The 16,769-nt window shown below is 30.8% G+C and overlaps 2 protein-coding genes across 2 annotated transcripts; one reads left to right on the forward strand and one right to left on the reverse strand.

Moving 5' to 3' along the window:
- Nucleotides 1-1,747: 1,747 nt before the first annotated feature.
- Nucleotides 1,748-2,968, reverse strand: LOC18041342. The gene is made up of 2 exons (XM_006432135.2): nt 2,887-2,968; nt 1,748-2,457 (listed from the first exon to the last, which is right to left on the reverse strand). The coding sequence occupies exons 1-2, from the start codon at nt 2,966-2,968 to the stop codon at nt 1,748-1,750; spliced, it is 792 nt and encodes a 263-aa protein (XP_006432198.2).
- A 10,438-nt stretch (nt 2,969-13,406) lies between these two features.
- Nucleotides 13,407-16,225, forward strand: LOC18041343 (F-box/FBD/LRR-repeat protein At1g13570). The gene is made up of 4 exons (XM_024185194.1): nt 13,407-13,526; nt 13,634-14,793; nt 14,907-15,107; nt 15,667-16,225. Exons 2-4 carry the CDS (start codon nt 13,642-13,644, stop codon nt 15,922-15,924), a joined length of 1,611 nt encoding a protein of 536 aa, XP_024040962.1. The 5' UTR covers nt 13,407-13,526; nt 13,634-13,641; the 3' UTR covers nt 15,925-16,225.
- Nucleotides 16,226-16,769: the final 544 nt, after the last annotated feature.

Genomic DNA, 16,769 nt, shown 5'->3' on the forward strand with positions numbered 1-16,769 from the left:
TAGAAAACTCCTATTTATACCCATATTTTTAACTAACCCAACCTAATGATATAAACAAATGGGCCTTTGAATGCATCCAATAACATATCTTAATCTAGACAGAATAAAATAATATAAGTCCTAATCCTCGTCAAACTTGAATCTTGTAAGATAGGAGATAAGTTTTCCTAATTTAATTATATTTATGATTATTTCTCTTATATAAAGAGGTCACCACTCAAAGATATAGACAATGAGAAATGGGTATATTGGAAGAAGGAATAGAATATCTTCCAAGTCTTTCTCTTACCGGTCTTACACTCTTTTCTCTTTCATATTATTTATTTATTACCGTGCCGCTCTCAATCTCTGACTTAAGTATCAAAAAATCTATACCCTTAATATCTCTTGTGACTCCTGATTCGAAATTGTCTTGCAAGATTCTAACCACCGAGCTCTTCGATCTCAATAATGGTAATTCTAAGGACATTAAGCTCTCTTATTATTCGTTCCCTAAGTAAAACAACTCTTTCTCAACTCTTCTAGTATGATCAAATTTTTGGTATATTGTTTAAAATGAACCAATCATTTGAGAATAAGACATGCAGCACTTATAGCTGATAATTAATTGCATAATGAAACTAAATTACTCATGCAAGTAAAGGCCAGAAAGGATTTTTTTGCAATTAAACAACATTAAATTGGTAATACTTGTTTACAATCTTTAAGGGAATTAAAAAACTTGATAAAAGGTTAGAGGTTTCGGCCATTCTGAAGAAATTTTGTTTGGATATATAAAAATAAAGTAAATGATAAGAACATAAATTTAACGGTAGCTAGTATCTGCGGCGACATAATCTCATGATTAATTTATTATCATCACCAATTATTCCTTGTAGCTTGATGAGTGATGACATAACGCTAATAAAGAGTTAGTTGGTGATTAGCATAGAAAAACTTATTGAAAAACCACAAAATTATTTCCAGCAAATTAAAACTAAACATTAAATAAAAATGAAGGTAGTAAATGTGTAAGAATGGTGAGTTATGTTTCATTAATTAGTACGTCTTGTACCCATGTCAAATACAAATCCGAAGATATGAGTAAAGCCATTAACCCGAAGTAATTGCATTTAACTTTCACTTTAGCAAGTAGCCCACAGCAAAGACAGACGCATTTATCATATAAACCAGCACATTTTGTCATTTGGCTTTTGGTCTATCGGTGGATTAGCACTCTCAATAATAGGCAGTACATTTCTTTTTCATATTATTAGTGAGAGTAAACTTATGAATTAATTTCGATAGATTTCCGCGTTATACTATAAAAGTATAAATACACATTTTTAACATTGCACTGAACCTCATATTGTCTTATATACGTAGATTGTAATCATTTGAGAAAAATACCACGCACATTTGTGTGGCTAATTAAAAACATCAACTCGGAGCCATTGGCCTTCGTGCTCTTTATCTATTTTTAAGAAAATATACATATCACTCTAATAGTGGGAGTAAATTTCAAAATTAGTTTTAGCAGATTTTGTGCCGTATTATAAGTATAATATATTTAGAGATTTTGATAGTTAGAAAAATAATAATAATCAAATAAGAAACTTAATCTCCAACTCAGGTTTTCATCAATTAAACAAACTGTAACATATATGCAAAGCTTCATTAAATAAAATTGACAACTCACATGGCCTTCACCAATCTAAAGCTACATATGGATCATCATATGGGTTCATTCTATAAAGAAAATGTTTCTCTAAACAGGAAGTTGCTCTTGGACAGCCGTCGCCTTCTGCTGAGGAGCATTCATCGCACTATTGGCTGCAAAATCCTCATTCAAATAAGACTTGCAAACGAAGTAGATAACCGTCTGGACCACAAGCCCAAAGAGAATCAGCAACAACAACAAAATGAAGCCGAAGATTCCAATTCCAATTCTAATTCCCCAATCAAGAGACAAGTCATCACGTACTACAAAGTTCTGAAATACGGCATCAATTGCAACTGAACATACACTAAACACAAGCAGCATGGCCACTGCAACACCAAACTTCCCCTTTACCAAGTTCTTGCTCTTTTTTATGGCTTTACTCCCATAAACATTTTGCTCCAAAACCGAAACAACGATACCCAAATGCCAAATTACAGTAATGTAAATAGAGCCAGCTAAGTATAAGATCAATATAACAACAGCAATAATAGTAGTAAAGCCTTTAAAAAGAAACCCCAAGATGAAAGCCAAGATTGCTCCAAGAACATACTCATACAGAAACACAATGCCAAAACTTACCAAGAATGTGCACAATACTTTCTTCCAAATCTTTGGTACTATGGCTATGGTTTTCTTGAATGTGACATCTTTGGCAGTGTAATTGCAGAAAACGGAGTAAGCAACAGTTGATGCACAAAGAAGAGAGAGGATTAAAATGGGAATAAAATAAGCAATTTGGGTTAAAACCCAATATGCTGCCCATTTAAAGGACTTCAAATTGGAGAACTTTAGGTTGGAATATTTGTAAATATTGAAATCTGTGGGCTCTAAAGAGTCTTTTTCTTCAAAGATTTTGGGAAATGAGCAAATGGGATGTTATCATATTAGCTTGGGAAGATTAAGGAGAGAGGGGATTATGAATGCTAATTGTGATTTGGGGGAAGAGTTTTTTATGTGAGAAATATGAGCTTGAAGGTTTCTTTGAGGATGCCACAGAAGCCAAGAAGCTTCATTTCTTGGTTTGTGTCCATGACTTGAGAACTGAGATTAGAAACTTTTATCAAATAGAAAAGAGTGATGTAGATAGAAGTGATACGAGTGTAAGAATGAGATGTTAAGATATATAACAATATTTTTTTCAGCAAGTGCATCTTGGGATATTGTGTTATGGATGAGCAAAGAACGCCAGAGTGTATGGGACAGTGACATTGTTTTCTTCCAAGCAAGTCTCTGCTGTGAGGATTGACTCCAGTCAATACGCGCCATCAGTTAGCCAAAGTACAGACAACAATTAATGTGATAGATGTAACTTGCAATGGCCTATGAAGTGGTGGAGCTTCAAACTAAAGTAAAATGTTAGAATAGAAGTCGAGAATGTCTTGTTTAAGTTAAAATCTCATCGTCTGTGGATATATATATTTTACTACAACCTATAGATATATTTATAATATTCTTTAAAAACTCGTCAAGATAAGTTTAAAAATTTATTCCTATTAACAATATTAAAAAAAAATTATCTTTTTTTAGATTTTTATAACAAAGAGAAAGACCATCTTATTATTATTATTTTTAAAAAAAAATGAAAAAGAGCCCATGGGGCTCGAATATTATACCCAAATTCATCACAAAAATGAAAAATCTAATCAATTGACCAAGTCAAAATTAAGATACAAATTTAGTCGAAGGAAAGTTCAAGTGCTACACACAAGTTGCCCAATTGGCAATGACGGGACAAACAACCAGTGTCCACTACCTTCTTCCGCGTTAAAGGAGAACCAAACATATTCATTCCCCCTTCCATCCATCCACATCAAGCCAATTAATTAGATGCCAAGTTCTTTCTTTATTATTGTTATTATTTTATTTTTGAAATTTAAGAAACCAAGACACTCAAGCCCACTTGTGGTTTGTAGGTCACACGACACGGCTCACACCTCATTGTTGGTTAAACCTCAAACAAGATTTTGGTAGAAGTAGGGATGGCCAAAAAGTTTGAGCTGACCCAATCCATTTTTCCCGACTTTGGTTTAGGCCACCATATGAAGGCTTAGATAAAGACTTAAAGGGAAAAAGGTCTGGATTAGGTTTAAGTTCTTTATTTTTTTTAAAAAATAAATTTATAAATTAGATTAATAAATTAAAATTTAAAAATAATGAAAAAAGAAAAAAAGAAACTTTAAATTCTTAATTCATATATCAATAATGAATCAAAAACCGATAAAATCTTTTTTAAGTGTTAATTAATTAAGAAAGTGCTTGAATAAAAGAATCCAATATTAAAAAACTTAAATCTTTAAACTTTGATTTGCTTTATTTTCTTTATTTATAATTTTATTTTGAAATATTTATTTTCTTTTATTCATTATTAATTATAACAACTTGTTGATTATTCTATTTAATTTTAAGTTTACAATAATTTTTTTTAAAAATAAAAAATAAGTGAAAGCCAAGCCCAGCCTAAGTCTGCAATGGCCCGATCTTTATGCTTCCCCTCTAATAGGCTTGGGCCTGAACTTGAAAAAGCCCGACTGATTATTTCTAGTCTTTTTTTTAATAAATTTCTTCATTAACAGTGCGTTTACTTTTCAAATTAGGAAATTAGAATCTGGGATAGGAATCATTGATAGCTTTTACTTCACAAAATAGAGTCAAAAATCAGAATCAATATCGTGGGGCTCATCACAATTTGGGAATGGGGATTCGAAGATTAATTCACAAAGGAGCGCTTGGGAATGAGTCTTCGATTCCCAAGAATGACAATTCCCCCCCCCCCCCAAAAAAACTCAATTTGTCTCTAGTTATAATTAATTAATATAATAATCATTATTAATTAATATATTAATATATTATTATTATTATTATATTTGAAAAAATAATCAATATAATTAAAATATAAAATAATAATTACGAAAATAAGATATTAAGTACTTTTCAGTAATTTATTACAATCTAACCCATTTTAATTCCAATTCAAAAACACATTAATAGCAATTCAACTTATTTCGATTTTGATTCCTACAGTTTAAGTAAACAGCTTGCTCTAATTCTCATTCTCATTCTCATTCCATCATATTCTCATTCTTATCCATTCTAATTCCAACTGATTTCGAATCCAGTTTAGCAAACGCACTATAAGTGTATCTCATTATATGTGCCACATCAATATATTCAAGTGCTATATGTACATTATTATTATTGTTGTTGTTGTTGTTGTTGTTATTTTGGCTTTGACTGCCTATTTGTAAGAGAGAAAAAAGGGAATGAGTTACTAATACGCTCTCATCTCCATCAGCGAACTCTCGGTAAATTAAATGAGTAAATAAGTAAATAATTTATTTTTCTTAAACTTTTACAGCCTCCAATGGCCATGGCTACTGCAAAGAGAGTGCATCAATTATTTCAAAATAAAAAAACGTATATGAATTTAAAATTTGGATTCATGTGAAGATACTCTTTCTTAATCGTATCAAATTAAGGAGGCAAAAGTTTGAAAATTTTTAGCAAATCTTTTGTTAATTTATGGCACCATGTACTCTATACGAAATGAATTTAAGTATAATATGTAATAGTTAGTCACTTTGATTTGAAGAAGAATACAACGGTGAAGTATGAGATATGAATCAGATCGATTAAGTAAAAATTTGGTCATGTAAAGAGAGGAAAAAAAAAGTTTTAGTAACTGATGGGGAAAAATAGATAGAAATAAATCTCAACCACGCAACAATACTAGCCCAAATGTTATTAGATTCTCTAAATTTTTGGAAAAATTAGATTAGGAGAAGATCCGAAACTTCCTAAACTCCTTATTTGTATGCTATAATTTTGCCCTCCATTACAATAATATTTTAAATAAAAAAATCTAATTAAAGGGGTGGACATTCTTCTCTCTTTTTTTCTCTCTCTCCATGTCACTTTGATTCCAAGGTTGACTTGGCATCTAGCAAAGATAAATTTTCCAACCATATTTTTCTTTATTCTCTTTATATATATATATATATTTTTAGTAAATCATTTGTATTCTCATTTTAGTATATCATTTGGGTTGTATTTAATCTTTGCATGTGTCTCAATGCATTTCCCGACACCACATAAGTTATAAACGTTTTCATGATCTCAAGTTTGAAATTTTGGCATCAACGCTAATCATCTCAGAGTTTGTGTTGTTTCAAAATTTTAACTTGAAAATTTTATAGATCATATTTAGTTAAAAAAAATTATAATTATAATTTTATAAATATTTTTTACTTTTTTTAATATTATATTTCTATTTATCATAAAATATTGTAATCAATTATTTTTGGGAGAATTAAGTCAAAGGTTAAGATAATAAAAAAATGATGTGTGACCTTTTTTATTTTTTCTTAACATTGTGTACTGGCTATCAGGTATAGGGATGGCAAAATAACCCGAACCCGGATAATCCGGGCCGGGTTGAACCCGTACCGGAGTATAAAAAAATCCGGATCCGGAATGAATTTTAATAACCCGGATTAATCCGGGTCCGGTTCCGGGTTTGGGGTAACCCGTAAATCCGAAACCCGGACCCGAATTCATTTTTTTGTATTATTTTTATTAGTGAATATAAATAGAAACATTAAAAAAAAACCCTAAAAAATCATGATTCATTTTTTTCTAGCTTTCATTCTTTCTATTTTCCATCACAAATCGTGATTACATAAGAAAAAGTGAAAAACCCTAGCTATGCCGCGGCTGCCGCCTCCCGCTATCTCGCAGGCAAGTTAAACAACCATCGCCTGAGTTCGCCAACGTCGCAATGTCGGGTTCGCCGTCGTCGCAAGATCGGGTTCGCGGCGTTCGCCACTGTCAAAAGCTTGGGTTCCCCACCGTTGCAACTCGCAACTCGTGGTTCACCACCGTCACATGGTTGCAGCTGCAGTTCCTCTATTCATCATCATCAGCAGCAATCTTTTTTGAGTCGTGACAGGCTGACAGCACTGCAGTTCCTCTATTAGTTTGATTCACCACACACTTGCGTATTTGCAGTTTTATAATTAAATTATTTACAGTCATCATACTTTGCTCACTTTACTTACCATATATAATACTTGATTATTTCAATAATATCTCGCTTTAGTTGCATATTTAATACTTAATTAATTTCAAGACTCATATCATCATGTTTTTTGTTTCTTTTCAATGATGCTATCAAATGAAATGATCTGATAAAGCCTTGAGAAATGCCATGGGATTGGAGATGGTGGTTGTGGATTGACCACTTAACTGACTTTTTTTCCCTTTTTCCTCAAATTTGAAGCTTAGTAGCTAACCCACCGAAGAGAGAAAAATGGATGATTTTGTGTAACGCACCAAACCCAAGCCATAATATTCACCATTTGAATTGCTTTTTGGAGTTTGTTTTGGGTTATTGATCCGGGTTCAAAACCCGGAATCCGGGAACCCGGATTTTTCCGGGTTGAACCCGGCCCGGACCCGCCTGAGAAAAAGCCGGGTTTTAATCCGGGTCCAGGAACCAAAAAATAGTGTCCGGGTCTGGAACCGGGAAGGCTAAACTCGGACCCGGACCCGGATTTTGCCATCCCTAATTCAGGTATTGGTGCCGTGGTAAGAAATTCATATGGAAACTTTATGGCTGCAGCGATTCACAATAAACCTTTCAATATTTTTTTATGTAGGGCGGTTGTACAGTTGTGGAGGATGAATAGGATATCTTTACGGAGTTATTTTATATAATATACATTTTAAAGCTTGTTACAAGATGAATCTAACCCTATGTTGCTATATTAGAGTGCCCCCAAGGTTTGGTCAAAAATTCCCTTTTTTTCATGATTATTTTACAAATTTTAGTTATTTTTTTCTTTTTTTCATTACTTTTAGGATTTTTATTTCTTTTTAGATATCAGATTTGAGTGCATTTATTTTGTTTTCTTTATTTTAGTTAGTTAAATTTGATTATGTAATAATAATTAAGGTTTGCCTCTTTTGGTAAATTTACATTTTCTAAGATTAATAAAAAAGAATCTTAAAATTCTAGTTTTGTTATTCATACTTTTATTAATAATATTTGAAACTTTCATAAACTTGTGTTTCTTCTTTATATTTGATCAATCTTTATATTTTCGTTTTGTCAATCTTGAGCCTCATTATAGACTAAAATTAAAAGATTCCAATAAAAATTGTGTAGCTCTTTTGTGGCTTTTTTTTTTAACAGTTTAGTAAAACTTTTACATTAAAAAGATAAATAAAGGTACCGTCATAAACAATTGTATAAACTCCATTGTACAAATTGAGTTAGTAGCATGCTTGGCATGAATAGAGAGTAATAAAATCTTTCTTTTTGCCTTTTTTTTTAAATAAACTAGTAATTTTTCAAGTTTAATCAATTACATCTTCTCCCGTTTAATACTTTTTTTGTCAATCACGCCATTTTATCATTTTTCATGTTAAAATCTCTAATTTGAATGCTTTATCCTTATAAGACAAAAGGAATAAATTAATCATAAAATTTAAAGTTGGATTATTGGTACCCTTCTGAAATCCTCTTAAAACCACTTTTTCAATTATACTCCACTTATGGCCAGTTTGGTAATGCTGTAACTTTTAAAATAATTATTACTAGTTGTGCTGTAAAAATAATTAGATGTGAGGAAAATCAGTTAAACAATTGGTAAAATTAATTTTTAAAAGTGCTTTGAGTTTTAAAAGTAGTTGTATGTATTTAGTAAATTTTATTATTAATTGCTATAATAATATAAATAAGTGAATTGAATATAATGTCTAATAAAACTTATTTAAGCATTTGTTAATATTGTTGACCTATACGATCATACGGTCTTTGATTTTGATAATAATAAACCACGTGTCTGGGTAAAATAGAAAATGCATATATTTCATAATCTTACTAGCTATTAAAGGATAAAAATCGTTCATATGAGATCAAGTTCAAGGCACTCAATGGACAATGGTACAAAACTCATCAAGTCAAGGACAAGCGTCAAGGGTACTAGCTTAGATGATTTCTCTTATTACATTTCTTGTAAGACTAGTATAGTTGAATGTATGCATAATTAAGCATTTAAAAGGTTAGACTATTTTTCATGACATTTTAAATAAATAATTATTTTTCATAATATAAATGTTTTATACTTAAAGGAAAAATATTTTATGAAATTGGTTGTTTTTAAGTTTGTGGAGTAAATTAAAAAAATTTTGAAAACTTTGAAATCAACAAATATTGGTTGAAATTTTAGAAATGGTCCTATTTGAAAAGCTTGAATAAAGTTTTTGGGCTATAGTATAATTTCAAAAAGATTTAGGAAAACTATAATTTGAAAAAGTTAGCAATAAACCATTTCACTTTAGCGGCTTACCGTTTACGATTGGGCAAGTTTTGGTATTCAAACGGTAAACCACTAATTTCAAGCAGTAAATCATTTGAGTAAAATTTTCAAATTTAAACATAGCCAAATCAGTAAACGGCGAACCGTTTCATGGGAAGCGGTAAACTGATTGTGCTAGAAAGTTTATAATGGCTAGTTTCTCTGTTTAATAGCAAGTTTATAATGGCTAGTTTTCTCTACCACGGAAAAATATCGTATTCGTTTTCTCTACCCTTACCTCTTTAAAGTCTTATTGGGATTGAGATACTATAACTTTTAAAGTACAGTTGCTGTGGAGAAAAAACTGTATTTATGAAACAAAAGTTAATAATATGTAATAAGTATAAATTTTAAATAATAATTTTGACAAAATTATTAAAGATATAATAAATTTTTTATCATACAAATGAAAAATTATATCAACATAATTTTCATATTATAGCAGTTAGTGTTTATCAAACATTTTAGTTGTTCAACCTCAATCCCAAATGCACGCTAAATTTACTTGTTGTTAAAATTATTATTATTATTATTATTATTGGTTGTGTTAGTTCTTGATATTGAATTGTGGTGTTGTTATTGAAGAAATTTTTAAATCCTAATTCACCCCCCTCTTAGGTTGTCTAGCTAGAATTTCACACACACACACACACATGTATATGTGCGTGTGTGTACATATATACATATATATAAAGTTTTTTATTGTGTACATATAATAATTGATACCTAAAAAATATTTAATATTTTTATTTTTATTTTTATTTTGTTATCTTAATATAATTGACAATAATAATTATTTTTTAAAAGTTAATAACTTTTTTATTAATTAATAAGGGTAATTTTGGATTTTTACAATATATATGAAGATATATATGGAATTGTATTAAATATAAAAATGATTCTCAAAATCAGATTTTGAAAAAATACTCCTTTCTTACTTTCCAAAATCTATGTAGGATGTAGTAATTTTTACCAAAAGTGATTTAAAAAAAATTTTACCAAACACCAAAATTAACTTTTAACTTTTCAAAATCATTTTTGAGTCTCCTAAAAGTAATTCTAAACGGACCTTTGCTATCCAAAATACATATTTTCGAATAGACACCATTTTTTATTCATAAATTTTTGAATTTACAATGATTTTCTCACACTTTAAATTCTTTTGAGCTATTTTCATTTACATAGTCGATGTTTGTGGTTTTTGTTTGATTAGAACTCCATCTTTGAAAGTGATGTTAACAGCATCAACATTGAGTCTGGATCGTTTCTTTTTGTTGTGTATATTATTATTAATTGGTAAGTGATATAAAACTGCCTATTTTGTATGCAAAACTAAAATACTTAGGCTTCCAAGAAAGATTGGAAGGATCGCAATGGTCCCGCTTTAAATCTAACCTCCTTAGGCAATGTATATAGTCTTAGTGACAAAATATTTCTAGTGCACTTAAGCTTACTAATAAACTTCTTATGCACTTATCAAAATTTTGTAATAATAATAAAATTAAATTGAAATAGTAAAGATATAACATATAAATCAATACTATAAAATAATAAAAAAACCACTAACCTGAGGCCTATAAAGAAACAATGTCCTTAAAAATAGATTCATCAATTTCACGACGGTACTTGAATTATATTGACATTTACCTCCTAGGATACAAAGGATCCAAATAAAGTTGGTAGCAAATCCTCATTATTCTCGCGAACTTTAAACAAATATTTGAATTCTATTACACTTTAGTTTAAAGATAGAGAGTTACTTAAGAGAGAAGAGAAGAAAATCACTTGGATTTTGGTGTGTTTTGCAATTGAACATGGAAGCCAATATATATAGGTTTTAAGGGAGGGCATTAACCAGTTAAAATCCCTTGTTGGATTTTGTTTCAATTTTTCATACCAATGGGTGTCTTTGAGATCCAATTTCTCATTCAACTAAACATCAATTTGAGCGTTCTATGATTCATTGTGAAGAGCTCAAGGACGAGATTTCAAATCATCTATGCAAGTATATTTTTCAATATTTATCTTACTCGAAGTTGGCCTCAAAACAACCACTTTATTATAGTTTTTTCTAACACTTTTTTCATGTGGCCAAAATTAAATTTATCTCAGAAGATTTTACTAATATCATTGGAGATAATGTTACTGTTGATGGCTGATATATAGTAAAATTGAGTCTAAGTTTGGGTTTAATTTAAAGTTCTTAAAGTAAAATTATCATTTAAAATGAAAATAATCAATATGCAAAAGGAGAAGCTTTTTTTTTTTAAATACATATACTGTTAACATATATGTTTCCATAATATTGATTTTGATGATAACAAACAAGAAGGGGGAGCAATTTGTGGAATCATTCTTTAAATACATGAAATGTTTGTCATCATAAAAAAGGGAGAGATTGTTAACATATATATTTCTATAATGTTGATTTTGATGATAACAAACAAGATTAAGAATGATAAATCTTTTAAGCTCAAATTATTTTTTATACATTTTAAATAAATCATTATTTTTACATTATAAAGGTTTTATATTTAATGGAAAAATGATTTTATGAAATTGATTGTTTTTATTCTTTTTAAATAAATCATTATTTTCACATTATAAATGTTTCATATTTAATGGAAAAATGATTTTATGAAATTGGTTGTTTTTCAAAGTTTATGGTTTAATTGAAAGAATTTTGAGAATTTTGAAAACTTTGAAATAAACAAGTATTGCTTGAAATTTTGGAGAAGGATTTATTTGAAAAGTGTCATAGCATTTTGGGCTATACCATAATTTTAGAAAGTTTTGGGATTAACAAAGTATTACTTAAAAATTCTGAAATTAGACCTATTTACAAAATTTTTTAATATTTTGGGCCGTAATATAATTTTATAAAATTTTGGGGTCAAATTATAAATTTAAAAAATATTTCACTGTAACAGTTACTGTAGAAAACGGCGATCCGACATTTTGATAACGGCTCACCGACATCTAACAGAATTGAAGATTAGCCTCTAGATCTAAACGGCGATCCGACAATTTTGATAGCCGATATCAACCAGAACTGAAGGGTAGTCTCTGGACCTAAACAGCGAACCGACATGTGTGATAAACGGCTCACCGATATCAACTAGTAGCCTCTGGACCTAAACGGCGATCCGACATATAGTTAACGGCGATCCGACAATTTAAAAATCAGCCCCAATGGTCATATTGACCAATCAAACGGCGATCCAACATCTAGTTAGCGGCGATTCGACAGTGTGCAGAAAGTCAATAACGGCTAGTTTTCAGCTCCAACTATAAATAAGCCCAATCCAATTCAAACAAGGAGAATTCCAATGATCATCATTGAGCAAAATATTAAGAATACAACTTTCATTGAGCTTTAAATTCTTGTATTCATCTCATTCATTCACACATTGAGCTTTTACTTGTGATCAAACACAATGTGTGAGAGAGATTTATTTGTAATCTTTTTTGTAAAATCAAGTTAAAAGATTGTAAGTGTTGGGATACACTTGAGTTAAGAGATTGAGGATAATCTCTTGTTGTAAAGGTTCATTGACACCTTGGAAGTCAATTGTAAGCGTTTGAAGCCTTGGGAGGCTAGCTTAGTGAAATCCTCAAGTCCGGTGAGCTTGGAGGCGTGGACGTATGCGGAGATTGCTGAACCACATAAAAATCATTGTGTTTGTTTTCTCTTCCCTTACTTTTTTAATATTATGCATGATTGAATTTATTGTTTTTAATTTGATTAAAGTAATAGATTAAATTGTTGTGTGGTTTGCTTAGCTTAAATTTTAAAATCTCAATTCACCCCCCCTCTTGGGTTGCCTAGTTAGTATTTCATATACTTGAGTGAAGAGAGAGAATAAAATAAATGGGGTTAATTTGTCTTAAAATATAATCATAATAGAATAGGAGTTTTATAAGATTAATGAAAGAGTGCCAATAGTCCAACTCCAAAATTTATTATCAAATGATTAATTTTAAATTATTCACTTGTGTTGAATATTTTCAAATCATCCCTTATTTTTTGAAAACCTCAAAATACGCCTGTTTTTATTAAGAAGATAAAAAAAAATTCATTAACCCGCCCATGAATAACTAAAGGCTTTTAAAAACAAAATGGTATTTTGAAAATAATCGATTCACAAGAGATAATAAAAAATTAATCCATTGAAAAACAGCGAGCAAATATTAAAATATGCAATTTTTTTTAATTGGATCGAAAGTCCACTTCTCTATCTACCCCCAAGCCCATCACACTGACAACAGCCCAATCCACTAATGTCAAGGTCGTTTTCTTAAAATACTTATTTTAAGAAATTTTGGGAAATAAAAGAGAAGGCAAGGTCAGATTCCCAAAGAAAATCCAGGTACTAGTCCCGCAGTCTTTTCTCTTAGATCTAAGCCCTCACTGCCGACAGAGTCTCGCCAGTTGCCGCCACACGCCAGCCAAGTTATCTTCTCGGGTAAATTTTCTCAATCAAATCTCTATCGATGTATATATATATTTATATTTTTTGTCCGGAGAATTTATTTATAGTAAATAATTTCTTCAATGCTACTTCATTAACAGTAACTTTCATGGAGACGAACGCGAGCTCCACTGCCAATGTGGACAGGATTTCTGCTTTACCGCCACCGATTTTGCATCATATTCTGTCATTCCTCTCTCTCGAACAAGTTGTTCCAACTAGTGTACTGTCTAAAACATGGAAACAACTCTGGCATACGTTCCCGAATGTAGAATATAATCCGCGTCGCTCTACTTTTAGGAGACAAAAGATGGTATTGAAATACTTGGAACAATTTTTGCTCAATCGTTATTTGGATGCCATAAGCTTAGAAAAGCTCACACTTAGAGTAGAATTATTATCAGATGATCCAGATCTTGAATCCATCATGAACAGATGCCTTAGCTATGCATTTGCAAGTAATGTCAAAGAGTTAAAGCTTGATGTTGGTTGCTGTCGTATATACAATCTGCCTCAAATAGTTTTCTATTTGAAATCAATTTATGTGTTGGATTTTGAGTTCTGCAAACTGGAGCCTCCTCGAAGTACTGTAACTTTATTTTCTTTGAGAAAATTGTGCTTATCCTTTGTTCATGTAGATGATGAAGTTATTAGGGATATGGTTGCTGGGTGTCCTTTGATTGAGTATATCAATATCAATAATTGTCCGGGATTGAAAAGTCTACAGTTACTTGGTCTCAATAAACTCAAGGAAATCAAGTTAGATTCTAATCGATGTGGACTTGAACGGGTGTATATCAATGGAGTGAATGTTCATTCAGTGGATATCAAGGTGTATTTAGAACCGTGTGAGGTGAATGTGTCCTCTTGTAAGAATCTGACACACTTACGATTAGATGGGCTTTCCATAACGGATAAGTGGCTTTACAACCAAATTTCTGAACTTCCATTTCTTGAGTACTTAGCTTTACACTATTGTATGAAGTTGAGGAGTATTAATATTTCAAGTCCTCGTCTTAAGGAATTAGTCTTTGAAAGGTGTGAGGAATTGGTTGAATTCGAGCTTGACACTCCAAATTTAAGTATATTCAAATGTTTTAATTATGTGGAATCCTTCTCTTCAAATGCTTTAGCTTTGTCGCAAACATTACTTTGCTTCATCTCTCATCCTGTCGACAACGAATGGTACTTGAAATTCATTAAACTCCTAGCAAGATTCAATCTTTGCTCCAATGTTTTAAACTTGCAGTGTAATCATGAGGTATGTTATTTCTTCCCAACTCTCCTACCTAAAATTTTTCCATCAAATTGAATAATTTATTTGCCATGCATCATGAAGTTCTTACTTTTATATTTTCCAATTTATTCCTCAAGGCTGTGCTTATACCAAGAGAATTGCGGGAAATCTTATGTCCCCCCTTAACTTATCACAAGCATGTGAGCTTTTCCGTACTCTCTGAAATTCTAGAAGTTTCACTTGCAAATCTTGTGGATTGCTTGCTCTGGATTACTCCACACGCAGAGACCTTATCAATAGAGTGGCCAAATATTAATTTCTACGAGCTTTCATTCCAGGTACAATATATTTTTAATTTCATAGAATTCAAGACTTAATTCATATTTTGATCTGATAAGATAGTTTGTTTATGAATCATCCCTTCTGTTTACTTGTTTTTTGATTCTTTGACAAGCATGGTGTAGATATTGAATTTCTAATATAAACGTAAAATTCAACTAAGAAATCCTCAATATCTAGCTATGATTTTGTTGTAGTTTTATGTGTGAATAAAATTATTTTGCAGAATTTTATACTGTTGAGAAAAGGAGAACCCAAATGTACAAGCATGCATCTTTTAACGTTGTTTATGTTATAAATAAAAAAGGGCATAGATTCACCTCAATCTGTAACTTATTTCATTCTTTCAAGGAGTCCACTTATTGTAAAAATGCTGAAGCTTTAGGTCTGTATGTTGGACTGAATGCATTTGTGTGTTCGAGTATATGGTTTTGTCAAGCAAGAGGAGATTGTCTTTACAATCCTATTCAGCATCATCTCCTCATAATTCATTTTTGTTTCTCCTTTACAATTAGATTCTCAAGAGACCTTTTTATTCCCATTTTTCTTTTGTTTCAGTTCTCATATAAGAAGAAACTTACTTATGAAGGGGAGACTCCTTCTTGTTGCCAATCTCTCCCTCTCTCATGTTGGAAGCATTGCATAAAGGAAGTTAAGATTGAGTGCACTGAAAAATATCCAATAAGACAGATCAACAGAGAAAGTTTTTCTTCAGAGGATGGAGACATCATGGAGAAGATTAATGATCTTTGGAAATCTTTGCTGGATATGATGATCCTTCATTCTAAGATCTTTGCTGAATACGATGGTCCATGAATTTGATGATAGTGAAAAAAAAGACTAGAAATTTTTTTTTTTTGGGTCTATATCTGTTAATGGTGTCTTAGGATTCTGGTATGGTTATGGAATTCTCCTTTAATGTTCGTTAGTTCAATGTTTTTGGCTTCTGATGAACTAAGTATATATTTCAGGAGAAAGTGTTAATTTTTGGGTATTAATTAGGACGGAGCTAAAAAGGGAAGAAAAAAACACTAAATACAATTAATTGTCTATGGTCTGCCATGAACAGAACAAAAAATAACGAACTAATGATTGTAACAATCTACTTCTATTTGAATTGAAGAACCTTATTTTGAGGATTTTTCGCTCCCTATTAATAAGTACAGCTATTCACTATCAAGATTAGAGATGGCCAACGAGCTGAGTGGCATGTGGCACGGCATGTGCATACTATATGTCTGTAGAGTACGGCAGGACACGAGCATGTCTTGGTGGGGCACATCATCGGGTTGGGTTAGTCTTAGAATTTTAGGTGTGTAGGTATTAAAAGCATAATACGATTAGAGATGGAATAAAGCACAACACGTGAAAAATGCCTGCAATAAGCACGTTTTACTTTTTAATGAAAGTAAACTTGAAATTTTATAATTTTACAAATAACTTGAAATTGAATATTTTAATACATTTTACTAGCGCAAGTTTTTCAAATTCATTTAATTATTAGTTAAAAAAAATACTCTAATTGATTTATGTTTATAATTTATTAAATGGATAATTGGTCTCATGATTTTAATAAATAAAATTATAAATATCATGATTTTACAATATATGTATTGATGTTATTATGGATTAAGATCGAGAATTCCATACAAGTCTAAGTT

This window comes from Citrus clementina, unplaced genomic scaffold (genome assembly GCF_000493195.1).
Source record: "Citrus clementina cultivar Clemenules unplaced genomic scaffold, Citrus_clementina_v1.0 scaffold_5, whole genome shotgun sequence".
Classification (NCBI taxonomy): Eukaryota; Viridiplantae; Streptophyta; class Magnoliopsida; order Sapindales; family Rutaceae; genus Citrus; species Citrus x clementina.

What these genes read in the sequence shown, in the direction of transcription:
- LOC18041342 (XM_006432135.2), bottom strand. Translation starts at nt 2,968, where the DNA reads ATGGCGCGTATTGACTGGAGTCAATCCTCACAGCAGAGACTTGCTTGG. An exon ending in ACTGTCCCATACACTCTGGC is followed by an intron (nt 2,458 to 2,886) that starts GTTCTTTGCTCA and finishes TTAAATGGGCAG; the next exon opens with CATATTGGGTTTTAACCCAA.
- LOC18041343 (XM_024185194.1), top strand. Translation starts at nt 13,642, where the DNA reads ATGGAGACGAACGCGAGCTCCACTGCCAATGTGGACAGGATTTCTGCT. An exon ending in ACTTGCAGTGTAATCATGAG is followed by an intron (nt 14,794 to 14,906) that starts GTATGTTATTTC and finishes TTATTCCTCAAG; the next exon opens with GCTGTGCTTATACCAAGAGA. An exon ending in TCTACGAGCTTTCATTCCAG is followed by an intron (nt 15,108 to 15,666) that starts GTACAATATATT and finishes CTTTTGTTTCAG; the next exon opens with TTCTCATATAAGAAGAAACT.